The sequence below is a fragment of the Cyrtonyx montezumae genome, unplaced genomic scaffold, assembly GCF_038088225.1.
Source record: "Cyrtonyx montezumae isolate F1298 unplaced genomic scaffold, pur_monq_1.0 scaffold_19, whole genome shotgun sequence".
NCBI lineage: Eukaryota > Metazoa > Chordata > Aves > Galliformes > Odontophoridae > Cyrtonyx > Cyrtonyx montezumae.
Genome location: NW_027071925.1, coordinates 4,770,290 through 4,789,091, shown reverse-complemented (window position 1 = coordinate 4,789,091; position 18,802 = coordinate 4,770,290). Strand labels below are relative to the sequence as shown.

General features: G+C 43.1%; 1 protein-coding gene across 3 annotated transcripts in view; it reads right to left on the bottom strand.

The window, feature by feature from the left end:
- Positions 1-18,802, bottom strand: part of RPTOR (regulatory associated protein of MTOR complex 1) — a 117,818-nt gene that overhangs the window by 63,246 nt on the left and 35,770 nt on the right. For all 3 annotated transcript variants that reach the window (XM_065735324.1, XM_065735325.1, XM_065735326.1), the window contains exons 6-9: positions 16,504-16,679; positions 10,342-10,401; positions 2,061-2,161; positions 1,011-1,155 (exon numbers count right to left, since the gene is read on the bottom strand). In XM_065735324.1, coding sequence (XP_065591396.1) covers positions 1,011-1,155; positions 2,061-2,161; positions 10,342-10,401; positions 16,504-16,679 — 482 coding nt within the window. The remainder of the gene's footprint in view (positions 1-1,010; positions 1,156-2,060; positions 2,162-10,341; positions 10,402-16,503; positions 16,680-18,802) is intronic.

Genomic DNA, 18,802 nt, shown 5'->3' with positions numbered 1-18,802 from the left:
ACTTCTGAATGCTGCCACGTACAAACACACAACACATTTAGCATCCAAAATCTATTCTACCACCTCCACTCTTTCCAATTCTGAAAGCAACTTCGTACAACCAGCAAATGCCTACCTGTTGCCTGCACCTCAAGAGTGCTGCTCGGGCTCCCTGTTACTCTGCCTCCATTTCTTAGAAGAAATGTTCAATGTGATTTGGACTTACTATGCTGCTTTCAGTCTTGCACGGATCATCATCACCTCACACCTCCTCTACATTTGTTTTGCTCTGCGTTTTTATGGAGAAAACTTACCAAAGGAAATTGAAGATGCAGGCAAATTAAGCCCACTCAGTCACTACCTGCCACACTGTCAGCCTTCTAGCATGTCACACAGCTATCCTTTTCCCCTAAAGCAACTACATTAACTTGACTGTACTGGTTTGTACTTAGTCAAATTTTACACTGTTCCAGAATCAAAGCAAGCATTTTTACTGCTATTGTTAATGTTATTTGTATTACTGTTGTTCATGGAATGCTTGTTTGAGAGTCAGAAACACATTTAAGAGGTTTTACATAACTGCACCACCTCCATTTCTGTTAATCATCTTAACAGCAGCAGTGACAAAAGATGAACTCTGCGGCAAAAAAAAATTCCACAATGCAAGTTATGATTTTCTCCCTTAGGCCTCCAGCTCTCCCCACTCTTTGCAGTCAGAGGTGACCAGCTTTGCTCCACGTAAATAAAGAGAGGAGATGTCCCACTCCCTTTCTATTTGGAATGAAAGATTACATAGCTAAACAGAAACTGCTGTATTACAGAACTGCATCACATTTATGTATGTGAAGAGATTAATTTGTAGATGGGTATTTACACTGCCACATGCTCTTCCATTTTTGATCCACTGACTTAATCAGTAAAGCACTGTGTAGATTTAAGTAGTAACAATCTTTCACGACTACAGCTCCCCAAATCTCCTTAAGGCAGCAAGCAGCCTTTGCAGCACAGGGAACTCGTTGGCTGTGACTTACCACATTGCATGCATGTACGTTGGAGGTAGGCGGGGGCTGCTGACCGGGGTACAGTTGTAGGATCTCATAATTCTTTCTGCCAAGAGAAAGTTACGAAATAAACTGGCCACGAGCAGGTCTTGCCTGAAGAGCTTCTGAAAAAGATCTGCCAAGAGATAGCACAGATTACTACGTGCACATCTTTACAACTTGAGCACCCTAGGTATTACATAATAATCATTTCAGTGATAAAAATGTTAATGTTTTATTCCAGCAACAAAAAATTTCTGCGACAGTTTTTCAGGGGCAGGATATCACAGATCTTAAAGGACATCAGCCCTCTGAGTTCTCCTAAAACATCACTATTACTCCACATTCCACATTAAAAGAATTAACTACTGTCTACATCAGGTTGGATTTGCCTTTTCTGGAAAAATTTCTCTTCTAATGATCTGGAAATTATAAGGGAGAAAAGGACCCGTGTGTACCATTTAATCAAGAACTACAGCACTAACTGGCAGTTTGATGTGCTTCTGAAAAGCCAACATGAACAGTAAAGGATTACAAACAAACTATCTCATAGAAGGGCAAAGAAGTAATTATGCAGTAATGAGCATATACAAATGTATACCAATTTGGCTGCTCGTGCTCTAGAAGAGTGAATTCAGAGCAGAATAGGGGTAGAAAAATAGGGTGAAGTTACTCAGCAAAAGATACGCTGTCTTAACAGCAAAGAGATTAAGTTGTTTTTTTCACAATACTAACAAAGGCTACAAGAAAATAAGTGTTCTTTCCAGACACAGTAAGAAAATTATTCAAGCTAAAGCAATCACGTTAGCACTGGAAAAAGCCTTCCTTGTTTCTAATTATTGTGTTGCTGAAATTGTTCTGGTACAGAAGAAAGAATATAAAAAATTCAAGTAGCCTCAAGATCATGCCTGAGCTGTTCTTTCAATATCAAGCTTTAATTTTCTCCTTATTTCAGCGTCTCGTTCCTCTAACTCTTCATCCTTCTTAGAATAAGCAATGCTCCCTCCTGATGAAAACTTGCTTCTCCTGCCCAAGTCGTACCTCTAGGCAACACGTTCCACGCAATGGTGTCTGTGATGGCTGTGAAGATCCAGTTCAGCTCTCCCAGGGGAGTTCTCCTGTCATTCAGTCTTCCAGGAATCCTATGGGAGAGGAAGGGCAGGGGGAACAAGGACGTTTTCATATTAGCTGGGGTTTTATTTTTAAACATTCTTCATGTAGTCACTTTATAATTGTATCATTCATGTCACAGTGGTACCTACATGTCCAAAAAGCAAAAAAATAAAAAATAAATATTTTCTTTCTATACTGCTCTATTGCTCTTTTTCTCCTTAAGAGAACAAATTCCTTCCCCTGAAAGTGCCAAGATGCTGCTAGCACAGTGTGAAGGGAAGCAAAGAGCAGGCACTGCCACTGCTGTGCAGGCTGCTCAGGCACCCACTGGAGCTCATGGCCTTCCTCCATCTGGTCAATGTGCACACCTACCTGGCCTGCAACAGGGCGTGCTGTGTCAACCCTAAAAATATCAAAAGCTTGTCAGCAACGCATACCTGGAAGTCTATTTGTGGGTACTAAAAAAGCTGAGGAATCCAATTGCTAATGTTATCAAATATTTCGATGTAGAAAAAATGTGGCACTAATCAATAGCTGCGATGGCAGCTTTCCAAACAGCAGGAGACTCTTGTCCCTGCAAACACACAGCACACGCGCTGAAAGCAAGCAGGATTGTTTATAAGATTATATCTGAGATAGGAAAAAATAACTCAAATCCTCCAAAAAGCTGAAGTACTCCTAGAGCAGTCCCCTTTCTCAAACCAAGAGAAAGCGGAGGACCAACTGGTGGTTCTACAGGAATAAAACTGCTGCACATCACACGAGCATTTACAAAATATTCGCATTTAAGGACACCTCCTCAGAACCAGAGGCCCATTACAGCACACAAGCAGTAATGAGCTGAGCTGGCACTTCTGTTTGTCACAGTGAAGGCATTTAATGTGACTACAGCAGCTATGTCCCCTCTCCTCAGAAATGAACCAAGCCTTGTTTGGTTTTGAGTTGCTGAGCTCTCTTCCAAGCCCACCACGTGGCACATCTCTAAGCACGAGACAGAGGGCACTGGAGGGAGAGGCAACTCTGCGTGGTACTACGGCTGCGTGCCTAGCACCCATGGTGGTGTTCATTGAGAAAGCTTAAAAATGAGATATACAAAATATACAAGGTGTGAAAAAGATTTAAAACAAAGAACAAATGACGAAACAAAAAAACAGTAAGTTGATGTCATGAAATGAGAAATTTAAGGTTATTCCTACAGCAGAGAACAACTTGAGCACTGTGGATGAACACCCACCAGAGGGAAGAATCCTCATGCTAATGAACACTTTGCACTAGTGGATGAATAAAGAGTGTTTAATCATTATAAGGAAGCAACTGAATGTTTTTCAAAGGTTGCAGGCACACGTGCTCCAGAGGAACATGAGCTATTTAGCTCTGCTGAGGAGCAGCCAGGTGGAAAGCTGTAGCCAGAGATAGGCAGAAGGGCAGAGCAGATAACATCCCCACCCCCTTGGGCTGCCCATTTGTTAGTCCAGGCATCAATGCACCAGGGACAGCAGCCTGACAGGCATTCAGCATGGCAGAACAGCACCAAACTGCAGTGTGCCAGCACAACACAAACTGAAGAGATTCAGTCTATGGTCCGTGGAGAGATAGATTTTCATCTTGAAGTGTTTCCACGAGCTAAATCTAGCTGCCTGCTTTTTGGATTTAACTGAAAAAACACTATGACTCTGCCCAGGTGTGTGTTGTGTCGGAAGGAAGGAAAGCTGTCCACTTGGGAGGACCTCACTTTTGTGAACTGAAATAAGGTGCTCAAATTCATTCCACCCAGCTGAGCTCACGCTGGATTTGCTCATCCATAACAGCAGTTTAAAAGAACTACAGGACCAGCAAGCAATGTCTGCTGTAAGTCAAGAGACCCCAGGCCAACACACACTCAGGACCTAAGGGAAAGAAAGAGGCTGTGAATTGTTCTTCAGCATCTCTCAGCTTCTGGCTCCATCCTCCTCAATTTTCTCAGATGTGTTTTCCACTGTGTTTTTGCTTTTCATCAGGAAAAACAAATTCGTATATTAAAAGTATCAAGGCAATCTATACGAAGAGCAATAGCTTTGTCTGTGCTGAGTTGTTTGGATACATACGGCAGCAGTGTTTCCCATGCAGGTCCAGATGAAGCATATTCCCTTGCATACGTTTCTGAAATAGCTAGAAATTAACATAAAGAATTCCTGTCTGTCTTGATATCAGAGGAAAAATATACATCTCTGTAACAGCGTTTGTTAACTGATCCCCCAGAGCAAGCAGAGGGAACACAAGGCCACACAACTGCTCTTTGGAGGATTTCACATCAATATTTGCGTTGCAGATCACCCTCTGCAGCAAAATGACAGCATTTCATAAGCTGGAATGCTATTAATTAGAAACCAAAGCACTCCTTGTTGAGGTTTTCCTCTCAAGACAAATGCTGAGCTTAGACCTTCTGAAGGCCACTTTCAAGTCAGCTTTCAGTGCAAATAGAAATAGCGAAGTCTGAATCTTTGCAGCAGGTGGAGAGCTCTGCATACAGCTCATACTAGATTCTCTTTATTTTTTTTCATTCTCACACTAAATGGGAATGACAGTCTGAAACCAAAAGTTGCTGCTAGCAGCACAACCTCAGAAACTCTTATACCTGGAAGAATCTGCTTTACCAGGGAACAAGGTATGCTTATGTTTTGCACCGAAGGGCTAAAAATGAGTTTTTGTTAGTTTAATACCGGTTTTATGTTGGCTTTTAAAATACATTTGGTATTTTTGCACCAAGCAACTGTGCTTTCTAAGATGAGCTGCCAGATTCATAGAAAATACAGTTGCCTATAGGGACTGCAGTCAAGAAACAGACATTAACAGGATGTCAATCGCACATCTGCCATGTCATCAGCTGAGTTCATTTTCTCTCTGCCCTCATATACACTCAGGAAGATACAAACTCCAGCACTGCGAAGATTAATGGTGCTCAGTGCTTAGAAAACCCATGCATTAGGTGTCAATGGTGAGGATAGAGAGTGTGGAATAGCAGCAGAATGAAGGGCAATCCATTTCAATAACTGCACCAAACCGTACTAGGGCTTTCCGATTTCGAGCTAGAAAGCAACCATCAGGATGGAGCTGGCAGCACTGCTGCTCTCTGTGCTGCACACAGGAATCAATTAACGTTGGAACAGGCAGTACGATAAATCTGCAGATGGAAATAAACACGTGTTTTCTGTTCCTACGCTGGACTGCTCAAACTCTCTCACCCCAGAAACTTGAGAACAACTTGCACTACTCAGATGAAAAGTTGAATGATTCAAGGAGGGGTTTAGGTACAGCATTACTCAATGACAACAGATCCTGATCATCGTAAAGATTTCTTTGAAATAATCAACAGTGGAGTTTCTGATGTGTATTTTGATAAATCACCATGCTATTTTTCTAGATTTTCACTATAAAAATGCCATTTTTTGGATGACGTATGTCCAGAGGACTCAGTACATTTCTCTTCCACAATGAGCTCTTCCAAACCTGAACTATGATTCTAAACTAAAGTTTCTCATAATTTCTGTTTGGACAGGAGCCTACAGAGCCAGCAGGCTGCAATGCCCCAGAAGGTGTTCTCCCCCGTAGGAAACACCACTATCATCTCGGCATCACTTCTTCTGATGCCTTTCACATTATACTTCGACAATCACCAGAGAGCCTTTGACATGAGGTCAAGGCAGGCTTCATTTGTAAAAATCATTTTTGAGGGAGGGGAAGAAAAGGAAAAAAGGGCAGGCTGGCTGCCTCAGCCGGCTTCAATTGAACATCTCTGGACTCTCGATTGCTTCTTCCATCAACTTCCTGACAGACACCTTTACAAAGACCTAAATCACTGCAGTCTATTGTGAAAAGTGAAGACTACGAAATGTTAGGGTCACTAAAAGAGCTCGTGCTAGGTGTTAACACCAATGTCCTTGTCAGAAATTTAGCAAAATCCCATGAATCACTTTAATTACAAGGGAAAGTATTTACTTCAAAGGATGCCAGATTTTCCCTTTGGATGGGCTCCACCATTTTCTCTACTTCTGTACTATAATACATGCAACATGAGATATGTGATATGTGATATGATGCTTAGGCTTCAAAAAACAAAACACATCAGCACAGATTTATAGCTGCAAACATCCACAGTAATTTTAGTATTGGGAAAAAAAAAAAAAGCATGTATATTTCACTTTTTACAGCCTCAGGGAAAAAAAAAAGAGGGTATAACACAGAAAATGGTAAAACAATACTGCACACAGCATATGTGCTGTGGCAATTTCCTGAACTGGCAAGAACTGCTTAGAAATGTTCAACACAGCTAATGGGCTCAAAGACAATGTGCTCTTGTCACAAATCACACGAATGGCACAGGGGTGCTGTGATGGAGCTCCTTGAGAAAGACAAAATGTTTGGAGCTCTTAAATGGTTTGTTTGAGGCTGCTGTCAGGCTTTGCACACCGGTTTTCAATCCTGTTGTCGTTCTGCACAAAGATATGGAAGAAGTGTTGCCATGAAAACCACCCTGTTGAGTGTAATCTTCGCTTTGTATGTACAACAGACTTTGCCTACACTAGAGACTGTTCCCCTGTAACAAGAGTGATAAAATTAAATACTCAGTTTCAGTGAAAACAGATTTATTATGGAACAGAAACGCTTCAGACCAGTATGTTCCCTATGTTCAGACCAGTATGCAGCATCTTCCCTAACTCAAGAACTAAGGAGCCACCCATTGCAGACAGGTAGCATGGCACAGCAGCTTTACACCACTGACTAAACAGCCCGTACTAAAACATGGCATTCAGAAATAGGCACTCTAACGCCTTCTACTGAATTTTGCAGAAGAAAATGAAAGGGGCTGAAAGCTGCCTAAATTGAACCTAAAGGCAAACTAAGTTAGGTTTCCCAGAGTAAGTCAAATAATTAAAATAATCTAAAACACGAGTTGCAGAATGTCTGAACTGGGATGAGCACGTGGTTGGTTGAATAACTAATTTCACACTGCATGTGGTGATCAGCTGAGATTGCCTGGAAGGAGAATTAGGAAGTGACCCACTGTACTCCACTGCCTGTCCTCTGATGTGCCATTCTGACACAACCAATTAAGTTCTGAGGGCACACAGAAGATATTTGTTATATCACAGCAAAAATTCTACATTTTCTCTGATTACATTATTTTTGCTGTGAGATATCTTGGGGTTTTAGTTTTCCTACTTTGTCTTTAAACAGGCTCCTGCTGAACACCATCAATAATCAATAGACACTCAAGCATTAATAACTTCTGGTCCCTGACAGTCCATAATGCTTAAAATGGAAACAAAATTAATAATAGTCTCAAATTTATTATTTCTAGTGATTTTTATAAATAGATTTTTGCTGGTGAGTGACAGCCCCAAGATGGGCTCTGTGCGTCGGGAGCAGCAGCAGCATGAGCTGCAGCAAGACAGATCCCTCCCACTGCCTCCTGCCTACGTGACATTCAGAATAGGTCCTCTGTGACAAACCCTGGCAGCAGGGGACAAGATTTCCCTCTCTTTACCAGGCATCAAATGGACCTGGGGAAAAAAAAATCCCAGGAAAGCAAGATACCGTTGTCACTCTTTTGAGAATGTGGTTTCAGGAGGGAGAGCATAATGAGGCAACACAGATGATCGTGCTCTCGTACACCCCCGGCTCTCGGTACCCTCTCTACACTAAGTTACACTGCCCTTAGGGTATTCCTAAAAATGTGGGAAGGCAGAATAAAGCCTCAGTTCCTTGCACTCAGGAGCCCTGCAGCCAGCTGTGCTGGCAGAGATGACAGGACAACTTGTCATCGAGCAGAAGAGACCAATGGAGCTGGCAGGGATGCCTGACATCAACACTGCCACAGGGCACAGGCTCACGAAGTGGCAGCCAGAGCTTCCCAATCTCAGCACTCCACCGACCTAAATGTCCTCTCCTTTTTCCTTTACGTTTTATTGCCTGGCTCCAGAAAAGATCTTTATTTCTAAATTAGGGATTTTGGGTTTTTTTGGCTTCATCTCAGTAGATTTGTAATAGAAACGTGCATCAGGATACACCATGCATTTATTCATCAGGATGCTGGTTTAGTCTGAATAATTGCAAATTTGGGCCCTTCAAAGAAGGTGCAGACTAATTTAGTCTCAAAGTCTGCAGCCTAATTAGAATATAAACTCTCTCCACAGTTCTAAAGACAACTGAATTATAAATTATAATACACACAAAGGCAAATTGTGAAGTATTCTAGGGCTGTCTTGGGACTGCAATAAAAAACATGTGTTTTCTACAGCAGATGAAATGTAGCATATTATGATGTGGGGGTTTAAATATCTGATACCAACAGGAACCTATTTCTAGCACATCCCCCATGAAGAGAGTCTTTAAAACAACCTTGGATTTGGTGACCTTGAGGGTCTCTTCCCACCTTGCTCATTCCACGATTCCGTGACCCTACAGAATCCACATATGCAGTGGTACTATCAACAAGGATACTGACTTTTTTTTTCCAGTAAACCGTTTGAAAGAGTTTCTAACCCTCAGTAACACAAAGGTTCAGTGAAGCCAACTCCTGAGCTACCTGGCTCAGATTGTCACTGACCCTTGCCATATGTTCTCTGATTGGATATGCTCTTGTAGCAGAATGTTAATCACAATTAACATAACACAGTCACTGTTCTGCATTTATTCAGTGACCCAAGGAGATCCCAGCCTGCACTGATGATGAGCCCACTGGTTCAGAAAGAAGTCAGCTCTGTTTCTTCTAATGAGCTCCCTAAATGATCCCTAAAACAATCTCCCACTGTAGGTCATACTGATCTGGGTTTGGAAACAACTTATGTCTAAATCCTATTTTGGCAGTCCGTGGCTACATGGTTTGAATAACCAGATACTGCATTAGGGCAGGAAACAACTGAACTTAGGAAATAAACACAACTTAAACCATCTGCTTGTCAGCCTGGCAGGTCCCATGTCTGCTCGTGAAAGCTGAAAAATGATTTTAATTCCGGTTAAGACTACTGCCACTGAAATACAGTTTTGCAGAATCAATGCTTTGTTTCTCCAACCGAAATGAGAAAGGATAATCAGATTTACACATGTAAAATTAGCGTGATTAAACACCCAGATACTCCTGATAAGTCTGTCGACTCCTAAAATACACACCATGGAAGAACGAATGGCACTGAGAAGCATCTTTAACCTCATCAGAATGAGAAACATGCAAGTTACTCAACAGTGAATGATTTACTAAAGCAAAACTCGAGCAAGAAACGTCAGCTGATGCAACCTTACCTTACCTCATTGCCTCTGTTATCACTGACGGTTTGCTACGGGCAGCATGAGCAATGAATGAGTGCTGTGCTTCACAACACCATTCAGAAGATTATTAGAAAAATAAGGAAGTCTGGAAATATCTCTCTGTTTTGAAAGCATGCTTATTACCCAGATCCCTGCTTCCCCAACCCTTCAGGATGCCTCTCGGTTCTGCAGCTTTTGTCTCAGACAAAGGATGGTAACCAGGCCGTGGGCATCCACACATCAGAAGTGCAGACGTGCAGCCTGCTCTAATTCATCTTGACAATGATATTTCCAGCGTCCAAACTCCTCAGAAACTGAACTGTGTTTAATTAATTACTCCTGGTTTGCGCGTGTGTGTATCAGTGTTCCCAGAATAGGATATTCAGAAATAACCCATGGGGAGAACAGAATGGCTGCACCGACTGCCCTGACTTTAAGAACATGCTTCACATTAAAAAAAAAATCTGAAAAGCCAGCAGGGACTCTGGTGGGCAATTATTATTTCAAAGGGCAGCTTGTTGGTATAAACTGAAGGAGATTTACGAACAGCTTTCTCCCCTCAGCTGCTTCAGAATCAGTAATTATGCTCAAATATGTTTTGTGTAAAAGGATTATAGCTCGTTTCAGTGTTAAGTCAGAAACATAATGCTATCAGAGGAAGGCTAACAGGGCAGCACGGTGAGGAAACGGAAGGTGGTGTTTTTGGTGAGTGCTTTTCTGCTCATGGTGGCTTTGGTGACGTGGGGTGGGCGCATCCCCACAAGCACCCACAGCCAGGGCAGGACACAGACAGCAAACCCAGCAGGGAGGGACCCTGCACAAGGCTGGCAGGAAATTTCCTCTTGGATAAACAAGAGAAATGCTGGAAACAACCAGGAAATAGAGCAACACAGGAAAACAAACAAACAAACAAAACTTGGCTTACTTCTCTATCAAATCCAGCGTGACTCCTGGCACCAGTCTGACACTCTTCTGCATACAAAACCTGTGGGGGAGAGAATAAAAACAAAGCATGCTAATCGTATATTTAATTGTGAGGTCTGGGAATAAAAAAAAACAACGTGGAAGAAGGTTTCTTTATGACAGTGTTTCTGCTTTTAAAATAATGTTTGGGTGGAAAACTTTCCCCCCACGTAACCGGAGTCACACTCCCATTTCTGTCACACTCATGATTATATGGCAGTTCCAGTGCAGGGTGTCAGAGCTGGGATCCATCACGGTGACAGCTCTCTGCTTTGTGGGGGAGTGGGGTCCCTGGGGAGGCCCCAGAATGGGGAGCGGTGCCCAGCGTCCCCAAGGAGCCGGCTCTGCAGGCAGGGCATGCAAGGGAAGCCAGGAGTGATGTGTCATGTCCAAACATCACAGTTATTTAATTAAGGAAATGCTGACTCCACTTCCTCAGCGCTGCAAGTACTGCTCCTCCAGGACTGCTCAGTGCAGCACTGCACCGGGCGTGGGTGGGAGGCAGCACGGCCGCCAGCCCCACTGCTGGGATGTGCTCTGTGGTCTGGAGAGCAGAGCTGGGAAACCGCAGCTCCACGAGGAACAACAGCTCTGCCAGATGGAGAAAGGACTTCCTCTCTGTGTCGCTACAACGGCGGCCTGCTTCTCAGCATTCAGAAATCTGCTCTTTGCTGTTTAAGAGCACACCTCGCAGCACGAGAGGTTGGCATTCAGCCCCTGCACCGGAGCTGAGGCCCCACAGCAGCCGGGGTTCCCCAGCCCCTCCTTTCCATGACACCCACATCCTCTCCCAGCACTGCAGAGAACAATTACTTCTCTAAAGATCAAGATGTGCTGAGCTCGTTTTGAAACCTTTCAGACACTCTGGTTGTCCCTGTGGTCCCCTCTGCCTGCAGGACATCCATTATTGCCAAGACCAGGGATGGGTTCTGAAAACCTAAGTGCTCTCCAGGCTGCTTTTCTGAGGTGTGTGCCATCCATCACAAAAAAAAAATTAAGAAACAGCACAAAACTGTCTTTGAGTTCTACAGCAGAACCCCTATGCAATCCCTGAAGACACAGACACCTCACAATGCTGCATTACAGAGCCACGGAGGGAAACACCACTCCCAGACAGACACTGCGAGCAGATCTCAGCACGGCACAATTAGGTTATTGGAATCAGACTGGAATCTCCCTGCAGACTGTGGATGCCAAAACACTTTCTCACTGTGCTGCTCAATGTCTCTACATTACGACATATCTGGAAAGATTAAAGCAGAGCCTGCACAACTTTGGGCTGTTACACATTTGTTTTCTACAAAGAAAAGGGTTCCACCTATCACCACGTCACACAGCATTTTGTGTTTACTTTGGAAGCCTCTCGTGTGAGTTATGATACGACCTCAGCACTCAGCAGTACTTTATAAGCTCCCAGATTAATAGGACAGAGCTGCAAGCAGCAAGGCATGCTGCAGAAGAAGGACGAGCTGCCAGCCCCACAGCAAGGGACCCCGAGCTGATGAGCGGGGTCTCACAGGGCAGAGGAGTGCATCTGCCTCAGTGCAAACAAATATATTAGCCTCCTTTTTGCAAGGACTCCTCCTGAACACGAGGCTTTCAATTGTAGTTGGTTGTATTGAGAAGCAGAAAGCTTCCCTGTGCATGCAGATGTACACAGGACATGTGTACATGAGAAATGCCACTGTGTCAGCGTTTCCTCCCATCTCTGCAGCACTGAGATGTGCACACCTTTGAGGTCAGCTATGAACAGACATCCTCACGTACTAAACACGCTGCACAGCTGTCACTCTGCACTTTCCTTAGGGAGCTGCACCGTGGGCAAGGCTGTAAACAAGCTTACATCTCAGCTATTTTGGTCAAGCCTTGGCTCCTCAAAGTTGACAACATACAACCGGACAGAATTTGACTTAGAGAAGAAAACCACTCTGCCTTTGTCACAGATCTGTTTAATACCAACCTGAATGGGAGTGAGGCAACAAGCACTTCTTGCTTTTGCCTATTGGAGCACTCATTCTAAAAATCCTCTGAAAACTTTGAAGAAGATGAGTTCATTAAGACCCCATGTAACTGCTAACAGACTATCTGCATTTCCTCTCTAACAAGCAGTGATTGCCAAGAAAATGTACTTGTAAACAGAATGTTCCTCATCCTGTATCTGCAACCTCCCTCTCATCGCTCCAAGGCTCCAAACGTGATGTCTCAAGTGGATGGTTGGTGTCATCAGGCAGGAGAAGTCAGAACTGCAGAAGTACCAATACACAGCAGGCAGTAGAGAAGAATAGCAGTAACATGCATAACAATGCTCAGATCCTGCTCAGATAACCCAGGAATATCTTGAAACTCAACTTAGTTTCTCCAAGTCAAGGCCGGGGGTTTGGTTCAGTTAAACCCCCAAACTCTCAAGCAGAAATACAAAATACATAGATTGGAAAAAAAAATAAATGTTCAACTGACCCAACACAAAACCAGCTGTCAGGAGCCCAGCACTTACTCCCAGGCACGAGTCCCAGCTGCTTCCAAACTTTTTTGGCTTGAGGGATTTCCTGTACTTTTCAGGAGCCCCACAACCTTATGTAAGTGGGTCCTTCAGACAGTCTAGACAATTACAGCCTTCTCCTCCAAGTGTAAAATTGTGAAATTACACTTGCAGCTTGTTTCTGCCTTCAGGGATTGACACCACTGATCACAAGTTCCAATATAACTGCTTTTTTTTGTTGTTGTTGCAGACAGTGCAAGAGACACAGAGATCTGCACAAAACAATGCACCATTCTGCCTGTCCCTGCAATAGCTGGGTCTCCTTGGTTAGGCCAGTCAAGACTGACAATCCATATGTCTTATCTTTAAGCCTGCCTTATATAGAGCTGCAACATACACTTGGAATGTCAGCTCTCAACATTGACTGCACATGAAGACAATCAGTACCGAGCTACCCAGCACTCAGACAGCAGAGATCTGAAACTGTCAGACGGTTTTATTAAGAGTTTCGTGCGCCATCGATCTGTCTTTCTCTTACTAACCACTTTTCTTTTTTCCCCCTGACTGAAGCGGATGCAATTGCAACTCGATTTGTTAAGTGATTTTGTGAATCAATTTATTCCAAATACAAACACAAAATGGGATGTACAGGAATTTCTTCATCCAGCTTTCATTTGCCTACAAATCCCACATGTGAAACCTCATTAACCTGTCAGTCTGGACTTTGCAAAAGTGTTCTGTTTAAAAAATAATTCTGCAGCGTCCTGGGTCAGCTTTAACAAAAGAGCCTGACTGGTTTAATGACTAAGGCTTATATCTTTATTTTTGGTTAACTGCCTGCCTCAGCACACCAACACACAGCTTGCACTGAGCAACTGGATGTGGAGGGTGGTCTGGCTCTGCATCTATCCTGTTAAGTGCAGTGAATAACGACGGTCTACAAGCAAGTTCTTATTTACAGAACAACAGTAATGACGCCAATCGATGGGGAATATAAAAGGAGTGTGATCTGCAGACTATAGACGAGATGTTTTGTTTTAAATACATGCAATAAGAAGCAACGCACATAATGTTTGGATTAGATGTAGCAGGAAATGCCTCACTAACCAGGAGTTAGCACAGCACCCACCTGCATCAGCACCAAGGATAGCTGTGGTTCATGGTTTTAAATCCCTTACTTGAAGAGTATTCTGACAATGCTTCCTGCCAAACACAAACAAGACAGCTCCAAGCATCTCATGCTTACACCAGGTGCAGCTCTGCTCGAGAACCTGCCCTGGTCACCCCTCAGCCATGTTCCCATGGAGATGCAGCAACAGAAGACTCCAGAACAGATCATAATATCCAGAAAAATACAAGCTGTGAGTTAAACACTGTTGTGTAAGGGGTTATATGTTCCAGGGGACTTCCTTCCAACGGGAACAACTTTTCCTGAGCCTTCACATCTTCACCTTAACAATCACTCAAACTCAAGTACAGCTCTGCATTACAAGAGAACACCTTCACTTTACTCGAGAAGCTTCAGTTTGTTGCAAGCCAGTTAATCCTCAACAGAGACCAAAGCTATGGATTCCCACAAAGTCTTCATGAAGTAGTGAAAACAGAAGTTAAGCAGTATCTCTGCATCTTTGTGGTACTGATTTAACTCATATTCACAATAATGAGTTACTCAGAATAACTGCAAGCCTCAGTTCAGACAACCTGAGAAGCAATTGTTTAACTCTTCCTTGCTGCGCCCTAACATGGAGTCCTGATGAAAATATTCTCCCTGGAACTTGAGCTCAAACCTTCATTTGCTGAATCCTTTGGTGCTTTTTGTTTTACTTATAGGTTTTGCACTACTTTCAAAACGTAATTTTTTTTTAAGAAGAAAAGCCACATTTGTTTGTATTTGCCAAGTTGCACTCACTGTCACCAGTGGCTAGCCTTGAAATAACCAGGTAGAACACTGAGTTCAATTTCAAAGTCTCCCTCTGTAGATAAACACAGCTGAAATCTTTAACTGCTTCACATCACGCTGCTGGGCTAGCAGTGATCTGATGGCAGCCATATGATAAAAGTAGTTCCCTGGCACTATAGTAACACACTATTTCTCAAAGTTCCCCTAAAGGAATTTTGCCATGTTTCCTTAGCTTTTAAAGAAAGCAGGATTTATGCAGGCAGCTTGAGAATTTTCACGCTGTAGGCAGAGTTCAGGAGCAGCCTACCAGCACCACAGCAGCACCTGGTGCACAGGCGAGGCCCCAGCCAAGGCAGACAGCTCGCCTTGAAGCACTGCCAGGCAGAGGCTGCTCTGGAAGCCAGCATGCTCCTTCCCCCACCTGCCCAGAAGGGAAGCACCCCATCCTCTCAGGATTAGATGAGATTAAAAGCCTCTGGCTAAGCAGGAAGCTCAACCCTGTCACCTGTCTCCAAGTGCTCACTTGTGAGTTTCAATGAGTGCCTAATATTGCAACCAAACTTATCTTAGAAAAACAACCATTTTTAATTTTTTACAATAGAAAAAGTAATACAAAAATGACATTAGAGGAATGAGAGGAGTGCACAGCTGCCTCACTCATTCAGAGGTTTGCCATTTCTTGGCAGAAATCCCAGCCCAACCTCCCCCAACTTCAGACTCCAGGTCCCTGACACATGGGTTAGAAAACCATTTTCTCATGTAACCTTCCCAAAATGTTCCCTCCTAGATATTCCTCACATCACTGAAGCTCTCTGCCCCGCTAAACTATCAAAGACTTTTGCCTGTGCTTGCAAGCAAAAGCTACATGTTTGAAGGCACTATGGATCTAAACCAGACCCTGGACACATTAAGTCATCTTGTTTGCTGCTCGTAGAACTCAGAGGGAATGTAGGACTCGTAAGTTATTATGAGCATCTCCAAAAGACAAGTCATAGCTCTTGAAGATGCACTGACTCAATTGCTTATGACTGTCTGCCACGTCTATATGCTTCGGCCTGTTTAAACCTAGTCTAGCAAATGACCTGGAGTTTTTCATTCTGGACTACAAATAACCTTAAGAGGATCAACTGAAATGTGCTGATAGGAATGAATCAACAGAGCTCTGTACTTGTGGGCACACACCAGATTCCTGATACCACGTCCTCAGCTGGCACTCAACTGCTCCTGCTCCTCTCTGCTGCTGGGTAAGAACACTGCTCTCTGAAAGCTCCTCCTGTATCTAGCAGGTTTTTGTATCCTTATGTAACATCTTTCTTTGGTTTATTGCTTGGTTTCTTTCACTACAGCATTATTTAATGCTGCCGCATTATTTACAGCAACTGCAATATTTGGAATATCATTTGTATGAAGGACAATTTGCAAGGAGTTGTTATTGCACTATGTACTATTTCTGCTCTCTGAAGAAGCAGATATTTAATTCCCAGAACAGTAAATCCTTTAATCTGAGCAAACCTAGATATTGAGCTGGAATCTAAAATGTAATAAGTAGAAGATAACAGTTTTTTCACCTTTTTAGTTCTGATTAATATCAGTCCGTCCCACATGAATAGTTCAAGTCTCATAATTCAATATTGCAGAGAAATGTTAGGTTAAATGAAGCATTTGGATGGAAAAAAAAATCTATCATTTCAACAGCCAACAACACAAATTACACACTTGCCTTCAGTAACAGAGATGATACTTACCATCTCAGAGCAATTTTGATTGGTGTAGTAAGGCATGATGTGAAAAGGTCGGCCGGCAGATCAGGGATCATAGGGAGCAATTCATTAGCTTCACATGCTGCCAACTGAATGCAGTTCTTCATCGATGGAGGCAAAGGCATTTGAGCAAGAGGATGGTTTGGGTTAATTGCAGCCACCTGGACAGAGCACAGAAATTACTGAATTGGTGGATTCGGAAATTCAGGAAAGTAAACCTCAATTTCATTTTGAAAATAACCAGCGAAGAGCCATCAAAAGGCAACAGATCTTTGCAGTCACAGAAAAACAGCCTTCTCCGGGCCTTTGTGAAACAGGTGAACAAAATAAACACTTCAGCCACCCCAAATTTTCATTTGTGGCACTCAAAGGCTCTTAAATGTACAGAGCCAAGACATGTTAATGTATGCAGTGCCTTCAATGCCCTTTCATGAGGAGCTAGCAAGCAAAGACCTGGCACAGTGACCCACATGCAGAATTATCCAAGCTAACAGAACACGTCCCTTTCAAAGACAAACACTTTGGCCAGTTCCTTTTTTTCCATTTTTTCCTTTTTATTAATTTTTTTTCCCCAACTGAGTGATACAGTTGACTAAGAAAACTCATTCTTTACCAAGTTTATAAATAAGAAATTCCATCTGTCTCAAGAGGAAATTAATGTCTCACAAGAGTTTAGGGGGAACGGGATACTTGTATTACAAACCACGAGCCTGGCACACTCATTCCTCTGGCCTAGCACAGCACCCTGGTGAGCTACAGAGAAGCTTCATCTGCTATTTCACAAATTCTGCAACCTTTTAAGTTTTTGACTCTTTAAATATTCTTTTTCCACTCTAATCCCAGAGGAGGCAGTGACACACTTGGGCTTTCACAAGTTGCCCATGTGAGCTAAGACCTGTCCCTGCTGTCTGCCCTGCTGTCACAAACACTGATGCCATGCCTTGGGTGGAAATGACCTATGCTCAAATCACCTAACAATCCTTACTGCACTTCTCTGTAAAACTTAACCTGTATGCTAATAACAAAAGAAGATAATGACAATACTGAACATGTCTTTTATTTCAGGAGAAAGGCATGACAGACCGCGTGGAAGAGCATTAGCTCTTCACAGCTGTATAATTACAAAGCAGTCAAACCACATGGCAGTGGCTATTAGTTTCTTACAGAAAGACTTGCTCTCCAGGCTTCCTCATAAATGGGCTCCACAGGTGGGGAGAACATTTAGATGAATTTTCTGCTTTCTGAGCAGTGTGAAGCACTGCAGCCTTGATGGCTGTTGTACACTGGTAGTCCCTCTCTGCTCTGATGGGGAGGTAGCTCCTGCTCAGCTCTCAGTTTGTCTTACTGAGTAGAAGTCAAAGAAGCTGTGACACACACAGTATAAATATTTGCCCACTAGGAGATGAACAATTAACGAGCTAAAAGTGAACACGGAGTATCAGCTAGTAATTACACACCTTGTCAGATTTCTAGGGATAATGATGAAGCAAAACATTCTTTTACAAAGTAAGCATGAAGGGCAAAGGAGGGTAGGGCCCACCATCAACTTTTTTGTTTTACAGTCTCAGAACATCCAGCAAAGTCAGACTGGGAGCAGATTGCTCCACTCCCCCATGGAAGTAACTCCTCATTAGGGCGAGACACGGAGCAAGCGCAGGGCTAACCAAAGGTTAAAGCAAAGCAGCAAGCATGGACTAACAACTGCAAGGAGAGTAAATAAACTGTGCGACGCTACCCTGTGTGAAATGTTATCAAAATTATTAATAATACATATTTATCTCCAATCTTCCCTTTTTCGTGTCTCAGCAGTTTCTGTAAACAAGCAATTAGACGAAGGCCTCGCAGCAGCCATAACCATCCTGTGGCTTCTTCAGCAGAAACGTGCTCTCAGAGCAGAGTGATGCACACATTCCTGGATCAGCTCAATGAAAGTGCCCTTACTATCAACAAAGCACTTATCGCTTCACTTCTTGTTACTCTGGGGCAACTGACAGTTGCCAACTGCAACTGCCATTCAGACAGAGTAACAGCAATAATACGAACTTTTCAGTTATACAGAAATATGCTGAATCGTTCCTGTAAGATGACTGAAATTAATTTGTTCTGAAAAAAACCAAAAACCTACATCTGTCCAAGCTAAGGAGCACTTGGGATTGTTATTTGCAAGAGCGCTGTCGGGAGGACAAGCTCACAGATTTGCAAGTATTGCTGCCTGGGACTAACAGAAAGGGAAACCCCATGCCTTTAAACTGCTGTTACTGAAGACATTAATATACTCACACAG